The sequence below is a fragment of the Chiloscyllium punctatum genome, chromosome 11 (genome assembly GCF_047496795.1).
Source record: "Chiloscyllium punctatum isolate Juve2018m chromosome 11, sChiPun1.3, whole genome shotgun sequence".
Lineage (NCBI taxonomy): Eukaryota > Metazoa > Chordata > Chondrichthyes > Orectolobiformes > Hemiscylliidae > Chiloscyllium > Chiloscyllium punctatum.
This window is the reverse complement of record NC_092749.1, coordinates 99,116,045-99,137,690: the sequence shown is the minus strand read 5'-3', so window position 1 is coordinate 99,137,690 and position 21,646 is coordinate 99,116,045. Positions and strand designations below refer to the sequence as shown.

Below are 21,646 nucleotides of genomic sequence, written 5' to 3'. Positions count from 1 at the left end.
AAGGCAGAAGCAGGTCATCCTTGATGAGTTGGCGAAGGAGGATTAACAGGGGTAGGCAGGAATATGGAGTAATCAGATTAGCTACAATATTAATGCACTGCACAGCAGGATTAAGGAGCTGAGTGGTCTACATAAGCTTCTAATTCTAATGCACATAACTTTTCAAAGCAGAAAATCTCACAGATCAAATCCAGCCCCAGTAACTGGGGTGTTCCTCTCTGGCCTCGCCAAAGCCCTCCATAATTTAAAACAAAAAACCTGTCTGAACCTGTTATGACACATAACCATGTGAGGTGAGCCTTCATTGCAGACCTCCTGGCTCAGAGGTAGGGACACTTCCACTGTGCCCCAAGATCCTCGGATTTCTCCAGCTTTACATCCGCAAGGGCAGACTCTCAATATAATTTGAAGGCCTGGCCAGCACAATGGGAAATTTTAGTGCCTATTGTCCACACAAGGTGAGCCACAGAGAGCAAACAGCTTGTGGTCCCTCCACAGCTTCAGCCATTGCATGAATCAAAACACAAAATAGAAACTATTGCATAATTAATTGCTGCAATCCAGGTATTTCAGGAGCCTTCAGAGGCATAATTTCACATCCAATTCCTACCTGTTGTATCACTAACAAATGAACAGATTGTAAGTGATTGTCTTGTCATTTCAAATTTAGTATCACTCCAATTTTATTAGTTAACAATATATCAACACAACTAATACATAATCAGATCAAGTCTCATTCCCAATCAGGTGGAATCTAAACCCAATTGTGAATCTTCAAACCCCTGGAACTGGGTTAGTTTTATACAGTCCTAAATTAATGAACAGCAATCATTTAAAATTCCCATGCATCTTACAAAGCCACAATAATCATACCAATCCTTCTTTCAAAGTGAAGGTTCACTACAATGGCAGTAAAATACATCAGTTTAGTTTTAATCTGCTCCCCACCTGCTCATTCACATGTCCAACACAAAACATGCATGTAAATAGTGACAATGAATTTGTATAATACATAACTCAAGTCATGAAAATAATGCATTAAACTTACTTCTAGATTGGGTCTTCATTGTCAATTTTACCCAATCAGTGGTATTAAAATGGAGTTTCACTTGAACACATATAAAGAGACTTATTGAAGCGGTATGTGCTTGTGTTCGGAGATGAATGCTTGTAAATTTTTCACTCTGTAATTAAAAGGTACGTCTGAGGAAAGGTTTGATCCAGCACAATCCCTCACCAGTTCACTTTCCAGAATATTACATTTTTGAAAAGCTAAAGCCGGCTGGATAAAGAGGATCAATCATGTTAACCACTCCAAACTGTTGATTGATTCCAGAGCAGTTGTGGAAGAAAGGAAGAAGAAACTATGAGTTTGCACATGCAAAAAAGTATTCTGGAGTTGATTATGTGAGTGCAAAAATGTGGCATGGTAAAGCCTTCAGTTGTTTGGAAACAAATTTCCCCCATAATTTAAAAATAGCTGAATTCTCTCAAAATGCTACTGATGTCCCACTGTGCAAAGAATGTAGATGTACAGACACTGTCCATTAGAAACTGATACATAGCCTTCAAGGTAATAGATCAAATGAGGCTCAATAGATCATAAACACTCGGCACTTAAGCACAGTCTACACCGTCCAAAGCAACTGTACAAATTGGGGGCACGTAGAAAAATCCTCAGTGTCCACAAGAAAACTGAAGCATGAGCTCCCTAGCAGTATCACCTGCGTTAGTTATTGTTCTGAACTCTACTTCTCTATTGAAGTATCAGATGAAACACCGAAGAGAGACTTCCCATATTTGTAGATTCTGGATGAAAAAGGAACAAAACCTTCCTTTGTAACAACTTTTGTCTCCACAAATTCTTTGGTAACTTGTTTTTGAGGTTCCAAACTGATCTCCCCTTGGTAAGTGACTGCTGAAAAAAAAACAAAGTTAACCTTTATTTAATGTAAAAGCAAGACCAACAATGCTAAAACATATCAGGGCCTTCATCCGTCACCTTTTGCCTATAATGGGGGGGGGAGGGCAGCTGGTGACCTTTACCCTGCATGGGGTGAGGAGGTAACCTTTACCCTCCATGGAGTGACCTTACCCTGCACAGAGTGAGGGGATGACCTTTGCCCTGCACAAAGTGACCTTTGCTGTGCACAGGGTGGGAGGATGTGACCTTTGGCTTTCACAGGATGGGAGGATGTGACCTTTGCCCTTCATAGGGTGGGAGGTTGTGACCTTTGCCCTGTACAGGGTGGGAGGATGTGACCTTTGCCCTTCACGGGGTGGGAGGTTGTGACCTTTGCCCTGTACGATGTGGGAGGGTGTGACCTTTGCCCTTCACGGGGTGGGAGGTTGTGACCTTTGCCCTTACCTGCCGAGTCCTGGGTGCTGTTCTCGATCGCCGCCAGCTCCCGCTTCTTCTTCAGGTGGAAGAAGCCATAGGTGCCGAGCATGGTCCAGATGCCAATGGCATAAAGAAGGGACACGCGGACATTCCAGCGGACAATCTCCTTCAGCTGCATCCTGCGGCCCACACAAACACAGGCTGGTCACATGTGACCCCGAGCTCGGCCTCGGCCCCGCCCCTTCCGGTATCCGTCCAGGCAATAGGTCCCGCCCCTTGGATACCGGCTCCGCTCCGCCCCGCCCCTTGGACGTTGGCTCCGCCCCGCCCCTTGGACATCGGCTCCGCCCCGCCCCTTGGGCACAGGCCCCGCCCCGTGGACATAGACTCCGCCCCGCCCCTTGGATACCGACTCCGCCCCGCCCCTTGGACACCGGCTCTGCCCCGCCCCTTGGATACCGGCTCCGCTCCGCCCCGCCCCTTGGACACAGGCCCCGCCCCTTGGATACCGGCTCCGCCCCGCCCCGCCCCTTGGACACCGGTTGATTCCCACCCCTGGGATTCGGTCACAGACCCTCCCCTTTTCCGAACGGTCCCCGCCTACACTCTCCCAGGTCCTGCCTCTTCTTCCCTTCGGGGCAATCTCCTACCTCGATTTATTTTCAGGCAATACCCTCGAATGAACGGACTCGGTTTCCCTCTCACGGATAATCAGATTCCAATTGGAAATATTATTATTTCAGGAAGCGCTGCCTCATTTAATTTGCGGATGACGCCGACATTCTGCCCGTGCAGCAGTAGCAGCGCCCTCCCTCGTCTTCAGCCCGATCCTCCCGCAGCAGCGCCCCCTCCCGCCCGGTCCTCCCGCAGCAGCGCCCTCTGCTGCCCGGTCCTCCCGCAGCAGCGCCCCCTCCCGCCCGGTCCTCCCGCAGCAGCGCCCCCTCCCTGTCTCCTGGTGAACATTTAAGGTAGGAGAAAGTGAGGACTGCAGATGCTGGAGATTAGAGCTAAAAATGTGATGCTGAAAAAGCGCAGCAGGTCAGGCAGCATCCAAGGAGCAGGAGCAACACATTTTTCAACATTTAAGGTGGACAACATTAAAAATCACAACACCAGGTAATAGTCCAACATGTTTAATTGGAAGTACTATTGTACCACAACCACCTCATGAAGGAGCAGTGCTCCGAAAGCTTCCAATTAAACCTGTTGGACAATAATCTGGTGTTGAGTGATTTTTAACCAGTCCAACACCGGCATCTCCAAATCACGACTTAAGGTGGAATTTGCAAAGCAAACCAAACGAATTTGTAAAGTTTTGCAGTGATGCAACAGGTCATCCGATCTGTCGAATCCATGCTTGCAGAACAACCTGTTTAGCCCCGTCTTTTTGATATGGTGAAGGCTTGGTGACTGCTTTGCAAAACACCTACCTTCTGTCTGTAAGAGTGACCCTGAGCTTCCTATTATAGGGTCATAGGCTGTCGCCTGCCATTTCAACACACCATCCTGTTCCCTGGCCGACATCTCCATCACAGGCTTGCTGCAGGGGTCTTCCCTACATGGGGGAGACCAAATGTAAACTTGGCATGTTTCCCTGAGTGTCTCAGATGGGCCTGCAGTGCCCCCCCAGTCACCGTCCATTTTAATTCCCCTTCCCATTCCCTCTCCAACATGACCATCCTTGGCCTCCTCCATTGCCAAGCGAACCAAGCCCCAAATTGGAGGAACAACACCTCATCTTCTGTCTGGGCAGCCTTCAGCATCATCGCCGCCCCACACCCTCCCCCCCCCCCAACCCCCCAACCCCCCAACCCCCCAACTGGCAGACTCAACATTGGGCTCTCCAATTTCACATAACCTCCCTTCCCACCCCCAACTCCATTCACAGTCCCTTCCCCAGCCTTGGGTGACAGTCTGTGTGGGATTTACACATTCTCCCCATGTCTGCGTGGGTTTCCTCCAGGTGCTCCGGTTTCCACCCAGCATCCAAAAGATGTGCAAGTCAGGTGAATTAGTCGTGTTAAATTGCCTGTAGTTTTCAGGGATGTGTAAGTTAGGTGCATTAGTCAGGGGTAAATATAGGATAATAGGGTAGAGGAATAGGTCTAGGTAGATCACTCTTTGGAGGATCATTGTGGATTTGTTGGGCTGAAAGGCCTGTTTCCACGCTGAAGCGATTCTACAAACACCTCATTTTCTGCCTGGAAACTCTACAGCCTCCTGGACTCAAAGTCGAATTCAACAATTTCAGGGCTTGAGCACCTTCGCCCATGTCCTTATCTCAACTTCCACCAACTAGGCCTTGCCATCACATGGACTGCTTCCACATACAACCCATTGTCAGTCTATGATGGTCTTTGTTAGCAGCAATTCATTTTATCAAACTGTCCTTTACCCATTCCTTTGTCTGTCTAATTGTGTTTCTCTCTCTCTGGACTCCATGTCTACCTATCCTTTACTCTTTGACCCCCTCCTCCCACCCCTTCTTTAATATATAAATCTTTTCCTAACTACAATCAATTCTGAAGAAGGGTCACTAGACTTGAAATGTTAATTTTGCTTTTGCTCCACAGATGCTGCCAGACCTACTGAATTTTCCCAGCAATTTCTGTTTTTGTTTTTCATACTATGTAGATTGCCTTCAGCATAGCATATCCACTTTCTCACTCGTTGCTCTTACTATTTCTTATTCTGCTTTTCTTCTGTCCTCATGTGCTATCCATTATCTCCTTGCTAACCTATCCATTTCATATCTTTCTCTCTGGTCTTCATCTCCATCCATCTGCTCACCTCTCCCTTCCCCAGCCCCTGCCCACCACTTGGGCTTCAGCACAAATACCAGTTTGTCCTAGTTATTTCCAATTCTAATGCAGAGAAAATGGATTTGAAACATTAACTCTGCTTTCTCCCCACAGACGCTATGAGACCTCAGAGTTCTTCCAACAATTTCTGTTTTTGTTGAGGGTTGTATTTCCCACAACGGCCAACAAATTTCATTTATAAATCACCTGTTGTCCATTATTACATTTTCCCCAATAAGGATTTGCTGCATTTGTGGAATTAATTGCTTCATTATTTATTTCCTTTCCAAACCAAAACCTTATTTTCCATGCCTTTTTCTTATTTTTGGGCAGCATGGTGCCTCAGTGGTTAGCACTGCTGCCTCATAGCACCAAGGACCTGGGTACAATTCCAGCCTTGGGTGACTGTCTGTGTGGAGTTTGCACATTCTCCCCATGTCTGCACAGGTTTCCTCCAGATGCTCCAGTTTCCTCCCACACTCCAAAGATGTGCAGGTTAGGTGGATTGGCTATGCTAATTTGCCCAGTGTCCAGGGATGTACAGATTAGCCTGAGAAATGCAAGGTTATAGTGATATGGAAGAGGGGTGAGTCTGGGTGGGATGCTCTTCGGAGGGTCAGTATGGACACAATGGGCTGAATGGCCTGCTTACAAACTGTAGGGATTCCGTATCTTCTTTGTGCAACCTGTATTTGTATTCCAGGGCTGAATGCTGGCAACAACTTACCTCTTTTTTGTGTAAAAGGCTGAATGGCCTCCGATTTATTTGCTAATTGGGCTGAATGGCCCTCTACTCCTATGCAACAACTGGAGATGCTGTATGGCCTCCTCCTGTTCCAATTTGACAGCTCAAGGTGCTGAATGGCCTCCTATATCTGTATTCGACTCCTGTGTAGAGCAACCCAATCATGCCACTCTTGAATTGAGTCAAAGCAGAAATGAGTGGAGCAGACATTGGAAGAGAAAATCCCTGGATTCTCATTCCTTGGTGTTGAGATCCCTCCCTCGGTCAACAAGTGCCCCTGACCCTGCCCACATTACTCCCTTATTCAATGACCTGAATTAACAGTCCTCTGCACCTGAATTCATCACCACAGCAGTATGTAAAGTCAAATTTTGAAACAAGATTCAAAACATTTTTTAAAATTATTAAATTAAATGGACACATGGCAGATGAGATTCAGTGCAAAAGAAAAAAAATGAGATAATGATATTTTGGTAGGAAACCTTAGATGTACATCATTATAAAGAGGATGCAAGGACAGTGAGAGACCTTGGGAATGTTTGTACTCCTAATCTCTGCAGTTGGCTGGACAGATTAACAGAGCAATTCTAGGTTTTATGAAGAGTTACATGGAAAAAAACTGGGAAGTTGCGCTGAACCTTACAAAACACGGGTTAAGGCCCAAGCTGGAATTTTATATCTAACTCTGGTTGCCACTGGGAGGATGTCTAAACTCTGGAAAGAATATATCTCTCGAATAAATCTCTTCTAATGATTTCAGGATGAATTGTGTGTACAGACCCCAGGATTATTCTCCATAAACAGAGAAAGGTAGGCAGAGATGGCTGGATGGGGGGCAGCTCCAATAACACTCAACAAGCTTGACACCATTCAGGATAAAGTAGCCCGTTTGAATGGTACCACTTCCACAAGCATCTACTCCCTCCACCTCCAATGCTTAGCAGCAACAATATGTACCATCCACTGCAGAAATTCATCAAAGATCCTTCGACAAACCCATAACTGCTTCCATCTAGAAGGACAAGGGCAGCAGATACATGGGAACACCACCATGGATAAGTTCCCCTCCAAGCCACTCACTATCCTGACTTGGAAATATATCGCTGTCCCTTCACTGTCACCGGGTCAAAATCCCAGATTCCCTCCCTAAGAGTATTGTGAGTCAACCTTCACCAGGTGGACTGTAACAGGTCAAGAAAGCAGTTCACCAGCACCTTCTCAAGGGCAATCAGGGTCAGGCAACAAAAACAATGCTGGCCGGATGCCCACATCCCATGAGTGGACAAACAAAGAGATGGGATAGATATGTTCAACATCACGAAGGATGTAGATTGGGTCAATAAAAGAGTTTCTGTTTCTAATAACTGAGAGGTCAATCATTGGAGGTCACAGATTAAAACTGTTGACAAAAGAACCAAAGGAGACATGAGGAAAAGTTTTATTATGCAACAAGGAACAAAATTTAGAGTGCATTACCTGATGGGAAGCTAGATGCAGATTCAATAAAGCCTTTAACAGGGCTTTGGGAAATACTTGAAAAGGAAATAATTGCCAGAATATAGAAAGGAGCAAAAGTGAATGGGATTAACAAGGTTCATCTTCAAAAGAGTCAATGCAGACTCAATGGGCTGCAAGGTTTCCTGCCATATTTCTCTGAGAATCTACAATCTATACCATGTGTAACATTACAATAAATTACAAGGCAATGATTTATGGGCACTTATGTTCCATAGGAACATAATTGTGTATTCATGCTTTCAAATGTGACAGATGAGTTCAGAGGAATTTCTACTCCCAGAGGGTTGAGAGTCTCTGGAATTCCTTGCCTTCGAGTCTCTATGGCAGTAGAGTCCTTGCGTATGTTTAAAGCTGAGATAGATCATATCTTGATCAGTCAGGAAATCAAGGGCTACAGGGAAAGGGCAGCAAAGTGGACATGAGAAATGTTGGACCAACCATGATCCTATTGAATGACAGAGCAGGATCAAAGAGCTGAACTGCCTACTCCTATTTCTTATAGTGTTATTTCAAAACTCCTTCTTTTGTCTCTATTATCCTTGAGTATAACCTTCATTACTATTCCTGTGTTACGCACGTTGATGGATGTACATATATTTGCCTTTACTCCGGGAAATTTTAAAGCCTGATCCAACTTCTCTTTCTGCAGACGATATACATTTTATAAACACCTACTTTGAAAATGCAATCACTTGCTATTTCCTGTACTTCTGTTACTGTTCTTAAAGATGTTTGCTGAAGCCTGTTAATAGGGATTTCAAGTCAAACTTTTGCTGTCCAGTCTGTCATTATGTGAATTAAGATCTGGCTTATACTTTTGGAAAAGGTGGTGAAGCCAATTCAATGACAACTTTCAAAAGAGATTTAGATGTAGACTTGGAGGGGAGTGGGACTAATTGGATAAGCAACAAAAAACAGATAGTACCAAACTGGTTCCTTCTGTACTTTATTCTTCGCCAATTTCAGAATAGGTTGACAGCATGATTAGATTAGATTAGATTAGATTTCTTACAGTATGGAAACAGGCCCTTCGGCCCAACAAGTCCACACTGACCCTCCGAACAGTAACCCATCCAGACCCATTCCCCCTGACTAATGCACCAATGGGCAATTTAGCATGGCCAATTCACCTGACCTGCACACCTTTGGATTGTGGGAGGAAACCCTATCTTAAACATTAGATGTAGTGTAAATCCACAAGAGAGAGTCACAGAAATTTAGAGCTCAAGAGATGGCCATTCAGCCCATCCTATATTTTGCTTTGCAGATCAATCCTGAATATTCCCATTGCCTTATATCAATGCAAAAATAATCCAAGTGCCTTGCTCTCCTTACAACTTTGTAGCAATACCCAAAGTAATTCTGTTGACTCTTGCCTTTCCTACACCCTATATCAATCCCCAAACTAATTCCATTGATACACTGTCTCCATATAGACTTGTATATATCCCAAACTAATCATACTGCTCTCCTCCCTCCCCATTGTTCTTTATCATCATTCCCACACTAATCCCACTGCCTCATTTTCTCTTCATCACCTGACTCAATCCCTGACTAACCTCATTACTCCACTCTCCCCTTCTCGCCCTGTATCAAGCCCAGATTAAATCTACTAAACGGAAATGCATTTACATCTTTATCTATAAACATGAAAAGTTATTACTGAAATATATTGATCGCCTCAGGCATAACTTAAGATAACACAAAAATCAAAGGTAGTAAACGGAACAAAATAACAGACTTCATTCAGGAGGACACAGAAGAAATAGCTGTGCATTTGTGATGCCAAGGCACAGAAGGCTATGGACCAATTGATGGAAAATGAGATTAGAATATTTAGGTGGTTATTTTTGACTTGTGCAGACACAATGGGCCAAAGAGCCTTTATCTATGCTGTCTTTCAGACACCTGGCAGGTGAAATTTAAGGCAAAGAAATGTTAAGGGATTCACTACGGTAGAAAGAATAAGGTCAGCAATATAAACTAATCTGAAACAATTTGGTGGGAAGGTGCAGGAAGAGAGAATTTTCAATTTCGTTGTTGTGATGATCTGTAATATGCTACTTGAAATGAATGGGTGGACACAGATTCAATAACAATTTAAAAGATATTTAACTGCAGTGGGCAGAATCTAGCTTGATACTAAAAAGCTAGCATAGATAAGATTGCCTCCATAAGAGCCATGATTCTAATTACAACAATCTCAAACTAATCCTGGTTTTCTCCATTACATCATTGATCAGAGTGAAATATTGGCGTTTCCTAAGATTAGCTAGAGGTTTAACCCTGGGACTCAAAGATGGTGGCTGTGTACTCTATGCATTGGGAGAAAGCAGGTCATCTGCTAGCCTTCCACCTCAGTGAGCAAACCTACATCCAGAACCTCAACCTGAGCTACAAATCTTCTCAAAACTCGCTAGGCTTAATGGCTAAATCAGGCCATCTGCCAGGCTTAACGGCTAAATGCTCATCAGTGAACTAAAGGCGGCTAGATGGATCAAGGATAGAGGACTAAAAGGTGGATGAACAGAGGGATAGAAAGGTTTGAAAGTGCAATTGAACCACAGAGAATATATTGGCCAATGTAAACAGCCAGATTCTTACATACACAGGCCAGTCATTTCCCCACTGAGCTATGGTTGATTGGACCATCAGAAAACACTCAGGCTTTCTGAGGATAACTGAAAGGCTTGAACCAGGTAAACCACAGGGTTGTTTGCTCCTAGTAGAATCTGACATGTATCCAAAAAACCTACAAGTCCTGGTAACAAGGCAACACAAGGTTTGGCAACACCTAGACTCTTAACATAACTGAAGGAGTTTTGCAGCTCTTGGTTCTCTCCTGAATTTGCAACAGCTGTCAATTTTCTAAATTAATCCCTGAGAACTGCAGCTGTATTTTAATACCTGTTCTCCCCCCTCCACAGAGAGCTTTCCATCCAGCCTCCCTATATTTAATTGAAACTGGGATAATACCAGCATATTAAAATAATTCCATTGGCTGCATGTGCAGGCTACAAATTTTTTAATTTTAAAATTGCAGGAGGTAAGGTGCAATCTGTCGCTGTTACAAATAGGTCTGGTCACAGATTGTTTAATCCAGTAACCACTACAGAGTTCAAAATACTGCTGAATTATTTTGGATTGGTGACTTAAGAGAGGCAACATAAATTAAACAATACAATTGAAAAGAGGGTGCGGGAACAGAGATACCTGGGTACACACAAGTCTTCAAAGGTGGCTTGATGAGTTGATTTTGAACATATTAAAAATTGCTCTGTTTGTTTCTTTGATATGCTACTGTACAGAACCAAACTATTTTTGTGACTATAAAGTTCCTTTACATGAATAAAGAATATTTTGAAATTAAAAACAAAAATCTATAGTGTCCTTGCTTTAAAAAATGGTATAGCTTGCTTTGGAACATCCAGAGATTGTGAAAGGCACTATATAAATTCATGGGGTGTAGGTTTGCTCGCTGAGTTGTAGGTTTGAGATCCAGACGTTTCATTAACTGCCACAAATACTGCGTAGGACAAACAGGAAGAAAGTTAGCCACCAGGATACACGAACACCAGCTAGCCACAAAAAGACACAACCCCCTCTCCCTCGTAGCCCTACACACGGATGAAAAAAAACACCATTTCGACTGGGGCAACACATCTTTCCTGGGACAGGCTAAGCAAAGACATGCCAGAGAATTCCTAGAGACCTGGCACTCCAACCACAACGCCATAAACAAGCACATAGATCTAGATGCCATCTATCAACCCCTCAGAAAATGACATCACCACAAACCCCAGGAACCCCATCCAGGAGAAAGATATAAATAGAAAGCAGGAGACAACAGCTTCGCTTCACTTGGAGGTTGCCACTGATGATGTTACCTAGCCAGGTAATGAAATGTCTGGATATCAAACCTACAGCTCAGCGAGCAAACCTACACCCTAAACCTCAACCTAAGCTACACACCTTCACAAACCATGTAAATTCATGTTTTACTCCACGAGAATCACCACCCATTGATTAGATTAGATTAGATTAGATTACTTACAGTGTGGAAACAGGCCCTTCGGCCCAACAAGTCCACACCGCCACGCCGAAGCGTAACCCACCCATACCCCTACATCTACATCTACATTTACCCCTTACCTAACACTATGGGCAATTTTAGAATGGCCAATTCACCTGGCCTGCACATCATTGGTTTCATCCAATCCAATTAGGAGAAGCCCCTGTTCCTTACAGATATCAGCCAATCCCTGATGGGTACAGTATATAGAGAAAAAAAATTCTCTGATATCATTGAAGAACACAGTTTCAGGATTGCAGTGAAGGAGAGTCATCTCATCAACTATTGAAGATGATGCTGGCTTCCTTCTCTGTGGAATTAGCATTTGGTTTTATTGTCATGTATACTTAAGTACATGGATACAGGGAAAAGTGTACAATGTCACCATTCACAGTACCATCTTAGGTACAAGGTACCTAGACTCAAAATCAGAGATTAAAAAGTAGAAAAATAAAGAGATAAGGTAAAAGTTCAGCATTATAGTTCTTCTCAGAAGAAAGTAAATACAAAATACACATCTTGGAACATTGTAGGGAATCTAATCTAATCTAAAACAGTGTGGAAACAGGCCCTAACAAGTCCACATCGACCTTCTGAAGAGTAACCCACCCAGACCCCATTTCCCTCTGATTAATACACCTAATACTATGGGCAATTTAGCATGGGGCAATTTAGCATGGCCAATTCACCTGACCTGCACATCTTTGGACTGTGGGAGGAAACTGGAGCAAACCCACGCAGACACGGGGAGAATGTGAAAACTCCACACAGACAGTCTGCCGTAGGCTGGAATTGAACCTGGGTCCCTGGTGCTGTGAGGCAGCAGTGCTAACCACTGAGCCATCGTGCCACTCCTCCACACTATCATTAAAGTGAACTCGGGCCTACAAACGTTGCAAACATTGACTTGACTGGATGGAGCGTTTCTATGGCAATGATACACCAGCAGCCGGTCAGATTGTATTCAAGTTTGAGATTTGATCGAGGTTTTCAAAATCACGAGCAGGCCGAAAGAAGTCGTTAGGCCGAAGCTGTTCCTATTTGTTAAAAGTACGAGAATGACAGGCAGAGATTTAAAGTGACATTCAAAAGAAGCAAGGGTGACGTGAGGAAAAAAAAAATCGCACTAAGTTACAAGTCTATGGTATGCACTGCGTGGAAATGTTGCTGAGACAGATTCAATTGAGGCATTCATTGGAAGGTTACTTATGGTGTGCAGGAATATGGGGTGGGAGCAGGAGATTGCGACCAGGAGATAGTACCAGTTAGTGAGTCTTGAGAAGATTTGTAGCTCAGGTTGAAGTTCTGAATGTAGGTTTGCTCGTTGAGCTGGAAGGTTCGGTTTCAGACGTTTCACACAGTACCAGTGCAGGCACAATGGGCTGAATGGCCTCCTTCTGCACCAAAACAATCCTGTGAATCTATAAACACAGATTAATGCTCAGGACATCACAGCTTAGGAACAATATCAAAGCATGGGAGAAGATGCAGAGATTTATTAGAATGGTACCAGGGAAGAGTGATTTTAGTAAGGACAGGGGAGTAAATAAAACGCGGATAACTGTTGGAGCAGAGAAATCTAAGGGGTGATTTAATACTGGTGTGTGTAATGAAGACAGCAGATAGGGACAGGCAGATCAATAGTGAGAGGAAACTGGTTTAATCTGATTGATGAGCAGAAGGGAAATTTTTAAAGACAGTGAGTTATCGATAAATGTACTGGCTGAGGGGGCAGTGTAATAGTAACATACAAAGTTATTATTGAATGTAGCAGTATAGACACTACAAGGAAAACTTCATAGATCTGTAGGGAAAGAGACAGATTTGATGAGTTGACAATAATATGATTGACCAAAAGAGCTCAGTTTGTGCTAACTAATTCTAGTCATTGTACTCAATCTGCCATTGGTGTCAATCCTATACTGATCATATCTCATTGATTTGCAGAGAATACAGGAAAATAAGACTCTTATTGGGTGAGGAGGGTAATCTTTGACTTGAGGCAAGACATAAGCAAAAAGGCATGGGTTGTATAACACCTGGATCAGGCGAGTTGAGCAAGTAATGTCACAGGTCAACCCGGAATGTATGTCTAATTAAAAAAAGGCTCAAATAATCTGCCTACATCAAACTACAACCAAATTAGACTGTGTTGTGACTTTATTACAATTAAAGTATATGACACTGAATTTTTTTTAAAATCCTAAACAGTGCCCAGACTGTGTCTCAGTGCCATAAAGAGATTGACAATGACTTGAAGGGTTCTACATAAATGCAAAGTTAAAAATCACACAACACCAGGTTATAGTCCAACAGGTTTATTTGGAAGCACTTGCTTTCGGAACGCTGCTCCTTCATCAGGTGGTTCATCAGGATGAAGGAGCAGGCTATGACCCTGCCAACCGTTTGCTGAGCTTTCAATGTACTGGCAGCTGAAATAGCTGTAGCCAATTTGTTTGTGAGAAGCGAGCTACCTTATGAAGGTGCACCTGCTGTCTGGAGAGCTGGTGAGAGAACCTACAGTGCCTCCTGCTGGTATTAAATGGCCTTTGGTGGGCCTTTTCTGGATTGGGGATGGACAATCAACCATCAAGAGTTGCCTGACCATCAGCAGCCTCTTCAGGGCCTCAACTGGTGCAGAGGCTGGGGGATATCATCCACATCTGAAGGAGACAGAAAGGCAGTAGGGAACTTGAATACCACCCTCAGTACACTCCCTGCCTCCAAACACAATAACATTACTCCCCAGCCCAAGTGAAAAGCTTGTTGCTTTTCAATCAAATTGATAAACTCTGGTTAACAGCAATTGGAAAAAGAAATTAACGAAGGAAATAATCAATTTGGTGAGGAGAGATTTGAGAATCCAAGCCTCATTGATACTGGGATTAGTTAGCGTGTAGATCCTCACTATAAAGTCAGACAGCACTGTTCCTCTGCTACATTGAATTTGGAATAATTAGATGAGTTCAATGAATTTGAAAACTGTTCAAGACAGGATATGATTTGGATGTATCAGGACTTTATTGGTGCAGTGGTGGTGTCCCTAACTTAGAACCAGGAGGCCTGGGTTCAAATCCCATGTGTCACCTCCAGGAGATACACCACAGCATTTCTGAACAAATTGATTAAAAACACCTAGTAACAATTCTTCATGTGCTCGTGTTGTAGTGTCCCTACTCCTTAGCCAGGAGATTTAGGTACAAGTTCCTCCTGCTCCAGAGGGTTGTCAAAGCACATCTGAACAGGCAGATTAAAGTATATATGATTGCGAGTGATATTCAAAGTGCTGGATTTTAAATTAAGACCTGGATCATGATAATCCTCTGATCGCTTTAGCACTAGAACACGACACAGGAACATGATTTGAAGAAGCTGCAATTTGTTGCAAATCTCCACTGTGTGCTGGCTCATGGTGACTGAATGGAGATTTTCTATAATTAACGTTGAATACAGTAATACAAAAGAATGGGATAAAAAAAACCTATGGAACAAAATCCAGCTGAGAACATTTATTAAAATAAATAGTGAAGGCAGTGAAAAATAATGTCATTCAATGCTTTTAGTCTCTGCCCAGATAGAATGCCTTAGTTCATAGCAGAAGCTAGGTTCTGTATTTCCTCCTCACTGCAGCCCTTTAATGATGTGCGTCAAGATTAGAGTGGTGCTGGAAAAGCACAGATCAGGCAGCATCAGAGGAGCAGTTTTTCAGGCAAAACAGCGATTTTCTTGCTCCTCGGATGCTGCCTGACCTGCTGTGCTCTTCCAGCACCACTCTAATCTTGACTCTGATCTCCAGTATTCACTTTTGCCTTTAGTGATTTGCGCCAAGGGCGTTAAAATGATCAGACCACATTTTATTCAAGTTAATTTGTGTCACCAGGGATGTTGGCTCATTTTGTGAGCTTCAAGGAGAAAGTGAGGACTGCAGATGCTGGAGATCAGAGCTGAAAAATGTGTTGCTGGAAAAGCGCAGCAGGTCAGGGCAGCATCCAAGGAGCAGGAGAATCGACGTTTCGGGCATGAGCTCTTCTTAAGGAATCTTCTTCCTGAAGAAGGGCTTATGCCCAAAACGTTGATTCTCCTGTTCCTTGGATGCTGCCCTGACCTGCTGCGCTTTTCCAGTAACACATTTTTCAGCTCATTTTGTGAGCTGTCCAGCCCCTTTAAGGCTAAGCTTCAAGACACCCTTTGAAATGTGGTCATAATCCTGGCCTCACCCCAGAGCCTTCTTGACCCGCACTTTGAAAATCCGGATTCCCTTCCAGAGTAGCAAGTGTTGAGCACTGTAGGAATTGCATTTTTACATGACTACTCTGGAGCTTTAACCAAATAGATCATATTCAGGTCGTAATAAGGCAACACAGTGACATTTCAACAACTTGCTTCTTTTCAAACAGTCAACCAAATCAAAATCCAACTATAAACAAGAAGGATTTCTGCAGGGATTGACTCAGTAGAAGGAGACAAGTAAAAGGTAGGTCATTTTGCAGCTTGATTTGCCTTCATTTAAAAAAAAGGGTATAGTGGCCATAAGAGGGAGTGCAGCAGAGGACCACTAGACTGATACTGGGATGGCAGAACTGTGTGATATCAGAAAAGATTAGTTTTACTGGGCCTGTATTCATTACAGAGAGAAAGTGAGGACTGCAGCTACTAGAGATCAGAGTCAAAAAGTGTGGTGCTAGAAAAACACAGCCAGTCAGGCAGCATCCGAGGAGCAGGGGAATGAGAGTTTTGAGTATCAGTTCTTCATCAGGAATGTCTGATGAAGAGCAAATGCTTGAAACGTCAACTCTTTTGCTGTGTTGACTGTATTCATTACAGTTGAGAAGAATGTGATAGGGTCTGATTGAAAGATGTAAACTTCTAACAGGGCTGGACAGACGAGATGCAGAGATAATGTTTGCTGCTGGTTGAGAGTCTCAGAATAAGCTAGGCCATTGAGGACTGGGAAGGGGAAGCATTTTTTCACTCAAGATGGTCAACCTGTAGAATTCTCTACCACAGAAGGTTATGGAGCCACGTTGCTATGGCAGGAAAAGGCTTGATAAATATTTAGATACTGAAAGCAACCGAGAGTATGGAGAGAATGCAGGACTGCAGGATTGAAATAGAGGATGTACCATCATCATACTGAGTGATGGAACAAGCTTGAATGGCCAAATGGCCTACCACCACTATTCGTACCTTTGTAAACCATCCTTCCACCTCAGTCATAGAAATGTACAGCTTGGAAACAGACCCTTCCGTCCAACTCATCCATTCCGACCAGATATCCTAACCTAATCTAGTTCCATTTGCCAGCACTTGGCTCATATCCCTCCAAACCCTTCTTTTTCATATACCCATCCAGATGCCTTTTAAATGCTGTAATTGTACCAGCCTCCACCACTTCCTCTGGCAGTTCATTCCATACACGTACCACCCTCTGTGTAAAAATGTTGCCCCTTAGGCCCCTTCAAAATGTTTCCCTCTCACCTTCAACCTATGCCCTGTAGTCCTGGACTCGCCCACTGCAGGGAAAATACCTTACCTATTTATCCTATCCATGTTATTTAGCTTCAACTCATACTTTACAATTTATTATTGTTATGCCTCCAGGACTTTACCGGAAACCATTACTCAACAGATACTTTGGTTATGGAAGACCATCATCAAATAGCCAAACATAATTCTGGCCAGGGTAGGGCACCCTTGGACAATGAGCAGGGGCAGAACTTTGTCCCATTTTAATTTCTTTGCCTTCTGAACTCCAACCATTTACAGCAGTCAACCTTAGATCATACCACTTGCTTTTGTCTACTACATTAGGTCACACGCTTCTGTACGTGGCTAAGTTCCTGTTCTACATTCACGTTTTCTACGCTTTGACAAAAAACCAAGAAAGAGGAGGTGGTCACTTCTGAAAAATCTAACTCACAGAAAAGTCATAGACCATTAACAAGAGTAACTGAAACGTTAGTGATACTTCAAGAGACTTCCCTACATTGAGGTTTCGAACTCAGAAAAGCAGTCGGGTTGCGATAGAGGATGCAGTTGTTACAATGTTACCAAGATAACACCATCCTTCCCTGCTTCTTCATGATCAGAGCAGATCAGAACAATGGGGAATGATTGCAAAACCTGGAAATAACAGGATATCCTGCTATAAGCATTAACATTTCTGAAAAGGAATGAGAAATTGACAATAATAGCATTGCTTTCAGATAGGGGCGTACACAGGTCTGAGGACAGACGAGTGTATGTTTCCATCAGCGATTTGAAATATTGTTATAGATTCAGACTGTCAATGCAGAGAAATATGGCTAGAAGCTAACAATATCCAGGAAACTTCCTTTTACAAGAACAAACAGGAATAATTGTCTAGGTAGAAGCATTAGTGGTTGTTACTGGACTAATAACCAGGAACCTGGATTAAAAAGAAAATAATGGAGTTAAAAATCCCACTGTGTGTTTAACAAATTTGAATTGTAACAACCCTTGATGCAGAAACAATACAATAAGGAAAATTCATTTTTTTAACCTCTGTGAAATCTAAGTTTAAGGATATTTTAGAAAGAACATAGGAATTTACATTGAGAGATCAATTGTAATTAGATATTAAGAAATATTGGTGCACATGACCTAGCAACCCATGACTTGGAAGTATGGCCAATAGGAAATTTAGAGGAAAGTTGTATGGTTAGATACAAAGGGGAACAAGAGGCACCAAGCACATTGGAGGCAGAGGGCAATTAGACCCAGAAAAAAAAAGGAAGTGTTGCAGTGGTTAGCACTGCTGCCTCACAGCGCCAGAGACCTGTGTTCAATTCCCGCCTCAGGCGACTGACTGTGTGGAGTTTGCACATTCTCCCCGTGTCTGCGTGGGTTTCCTCCGGGTGCTCCGGTTTCCTCCCACAGTCCAAAGATGTGCAGGTCAGGTGAATTGGCCATGCTAAATTGTCCGTAGTGTTAGGTAAGGGGTAAATGTAGGGGTATGGGTGGGTTGCGCTTCGGCGGGGCGGTGTGGACTTGTTGGGCCTGTTTCCACACTGTAAGTAATCTAATCTAATCTAATCTAAAAAACAGGACACAGTTACTAAATTGCAGCAAGGTGTTGGGAGCACGCAGAACTCTCAACTTCCTGTTTGGTAAGGATAAAAGAATTCCATAAGCTTTTGGAGATGAGATGCGTGGCCAAGCTGAATGGAATGCTAAAAACCACACAAATACCATAGGCAAGGAAGAGAGCCAAGAGTATAGAACAAACGGCCAGACTGTGACTGTTAGAAATTGGAGTTCCTATTAGGACTTGTGTCACCTGACAGCTTCTAGATGTGTGCCTTATTGGTATTCTCCAAGTCTAGAAAACCTCAGATGCAATATATCCACCAGTTGTAAGGATCCCATCTTTATATTTTTCTCAATTTTTAATTGTGGCTGGAGGGAGAAGAATTGTTTCAAAAACCAAGAGCTGCCAGAAGGAAGGATTACTGCAATTTTTAAAAATGCAGGTAACCTGCCACTCATTACAAGCGCTGCGCGCATAAGTGCAGCGGTTGAAGTGTAGTTTGAGTTGAGCTGGAGCCAACTGAGACGGTGTACAAACGGAGATTCAGCGATTGACAAGCAGTTGATTGGTCTGTAGACTGGATACGAGTTAGCAATGACAAAGGCCTTCTCTGCCTGCTGAGAGTTACGAGTGATTCTCAGGCAGCTGAACAACTTGGGGCTATGACCAAGATAGAGAAGCCTTCAGGCCTCCAGTAGCTCAGGAGCTCTCTGCTCTTCGACAATAAAAGCCACTCCAAGCACAAAAACCAATTTACTTTTCCGCTAGCAGTTACTGTAAGTTACTTAAGACACATTATGATGCCAACGACAAAGTAAAATTTACCGTTTTGTTTGAAATGTCACCCATATATTACTTAATTTATGCTGGTGTTAAAAAAAGGTGAAATCTTAATGGTAATTTTTTCCATTTGTGTACCTTTGGCTATTTAGGTTTACAGGTTCACTATGGGGATCATAGTAGACCATGATTTTTTTTAAAAAAAACTTAAAACACTGGTATATTCTAAATGTGAACTTCAAGCTGTTGGCATTTTGTGAAAATCTTCTCGGTTTACCAATATCTTGTAGAGAAATGAACTAGAAGCCCTACATCTGTCTGGCCCATGATATGCATTTTAGTCCCATTACAAACTGGCTGATTCTTAGCTGCTTTCTGAAATGACACACGAAACCGCACAGATAAATTATCACCTCTCAAGGCAACAAGGGGTGTGCAATAAATGTTCATCTTGCCTGCAGCATCCTTATCTGAAGAATGAATTAAGTAATGTACCTTTTACACAGAAGTGGACATAGGCTGTTCTTGACAAAGACAGCCTGTGAGAATTGGCAGAACTGGTTTTAAAATACCTTGCCGAGGTGAGACTGTTGTTGTTGGGAATGGCTTGAAAGAAATAATTGCACATATACAGACCTTTTCACAAATCTCAGGAAGTCGTAGTATTTCACAGCAAATTAAATGTGAGTAGTCACTGTAGAAGCTAACACGACAGCCAATTTGCACACAGCATGCTCCTACACACAAAAAAAAGGTATAAACAATAAGATAATCCACATTTAGGTGCCAGTATATCAGATAAAGTTGGACCAAGACATTGGTGATAACATCCTGACTGGTTTCAAACAGTGCCAGAGGAACTTACACTCATCTCTCCTCAAAATATTAGGTCTGCAATCTTAGACACTGCAACACTCCCATGTTCGTGCCTAGATTATTTGTTCTCGTCTCTGGAATGGGTTGTGACCTCAAAACATAATGCAGAGACGTGAGTAACATTTGCTCAAGATGCTATTAGGAATTTATCCACACAGTGAAATCGATATTGCTGATGACAATCCAATGCAAAAAAAGGATAACTATCTCTGGCTTAATCCTCACAATTACATATTCTTAATCTCAAAGACTGCATCTTTTGGATGAGATTTAAAACCTGGGTCCCCTGTACTCTCTTTCATATCGATCTAAAAAGAAACCCTGTGGCACTATGTGGATGATGATAAAGACAGTTATCTTTGGTGTGTCAGCCAATATTTATTCTTCAAAAGGAGCGGCATTTGGGAAGGCGCTGAGCACCTCGAGACTTGCCCATTGGGAGAAAACAGAAGCCAGGCAAGAACAGGTAACAGAGCGCGCTTCCAACCAATGCCCGTCCACCCCTTCCCGAGAACACCTTCTGCCCCAAGTATAACAGAGCCTACAGCAGCCCCCAACGGTCTGTACAGCCACGTACTGGCTCACCCTGAGTGTGGAAGAGAGTCATCCTCATCTGCAAATTTTTCAAACCACATCACAAATAAGATATTCTGACTAGCACCACTTTGTTGTTTGCGGGAACTGGCCGTGTGCGAACTGGCCACTGGCATTTCCTACATCATGAAACGTCCAACTGCCCCTTGCAAGATCTTAAAATGGTTCAGGTGCTGAATATCCAAACAAAAACAAAAACCAAAAGTTGAAAAATTTCTTGCAGCATCTGCAGGAAGAGAAACAGGGTCAACGCATGAACATTTCAATCAGGAGTAGGCCACTTAGACCCTCCAGTCTGCTATGTCACTCAATAAGGTCAGGCCTGATGAACGCACATTCCTACCTACCTCTGATAACACCCTTACTTAACAAGAACGTACCTACCTCTAATTTGTAAATACTCATGGACTCTGCTTTTCAGGAAGAGTGTTCCAAAGTCAAGATGACATCTTTTCTGAGGCATATTAATCAGATTTAAATGAGCTACCTCTGATTTTTAAACAGTAGTGACCTCTCGTTCCAGATTCTCCCATTCAGGAGACATTGTCTCTATGTCTACCCTGTCGAGACGCCCCAGGATCTCGCATGGTTCATCGCTTATCCTTTAAAACTGCAGGGGATAACAGTGTGTTGAAAATTTCCTTGAGAAATCAACTCCACTACTCCCAGTATTAGTCCAATAAAGTGCTTCCAAGTTTTCTAAATAAAGAGGATCAATACTGTGCAGAGTATTCCAGATGCAGACAGTTCAACTCTTTAACCTTTAAATAGAATAGTCATGGACCTGAAATGCTTGCTCTTTGCTCTCCCCACAGATGCTGGTGGACAGTATAACCAACACACTCTCTTTTAACTTTAACACCAGTTA

The 21,646-nt window shown here is 43.0% G+C and overlaps 1 protein-coding gene across 2 annotated transcripts; it reads right to left on the bottom strand.

Moving 5' to 3' along the window:
* Positions 1-658: 658 nt before the first annotated feature.
* Positions 659-3,168, bottom strand: LOC140483262 (small integral membrane protein 26-like). 2 transcript variants are annotated; one of them, XM_072581402.1, is made up of 3 exons: positions 2,992-3,168; positions 2,369-2,520; positions 659-1,918 (listed from the first exon to the last, which is right to left on the bottom strand). In XM_072581402.1, exons 2-3 carry the CDS (start codon positions 2,517-2,519, stop codon positions 1,749-1,751), a joined length of 321 nt encoding a protein of 106 aa, XP_072437503.1. In that variant the 5' UTR covers position 2,520; positions 2,992-3,168; the 3' UTR covers positions 659-1,748. The 2 variants fall into 2 exon arrangements, with proteins under 2 accessions (XP_072437503.1, XP_072437504.1); XM_072581403.1 differs by having other exon boundaries at positions 659-1,915.
* Between the last annotated feature and the right edge of the window lie 18,478 nt (positions 3,169-21,646).

Bases quoted from the DNA above. Each gene is read 5' to 3' on its own strand.
- LOC140483262 (XM_072581402.1), bottom strand. From the start codon at position 2,519: ATGCAGCTGAAGGAGATTGTCCGCTGGAATGTCCGCGTGTCCCTTCTT. The intron at 1,919-2,368 runs GTAAGGGCAAAG...TTTTTTTTTCAG, and splicing joins CAGCACCCAGGACTCGGCAG to CAGTCACTTACCAAGGGGAG.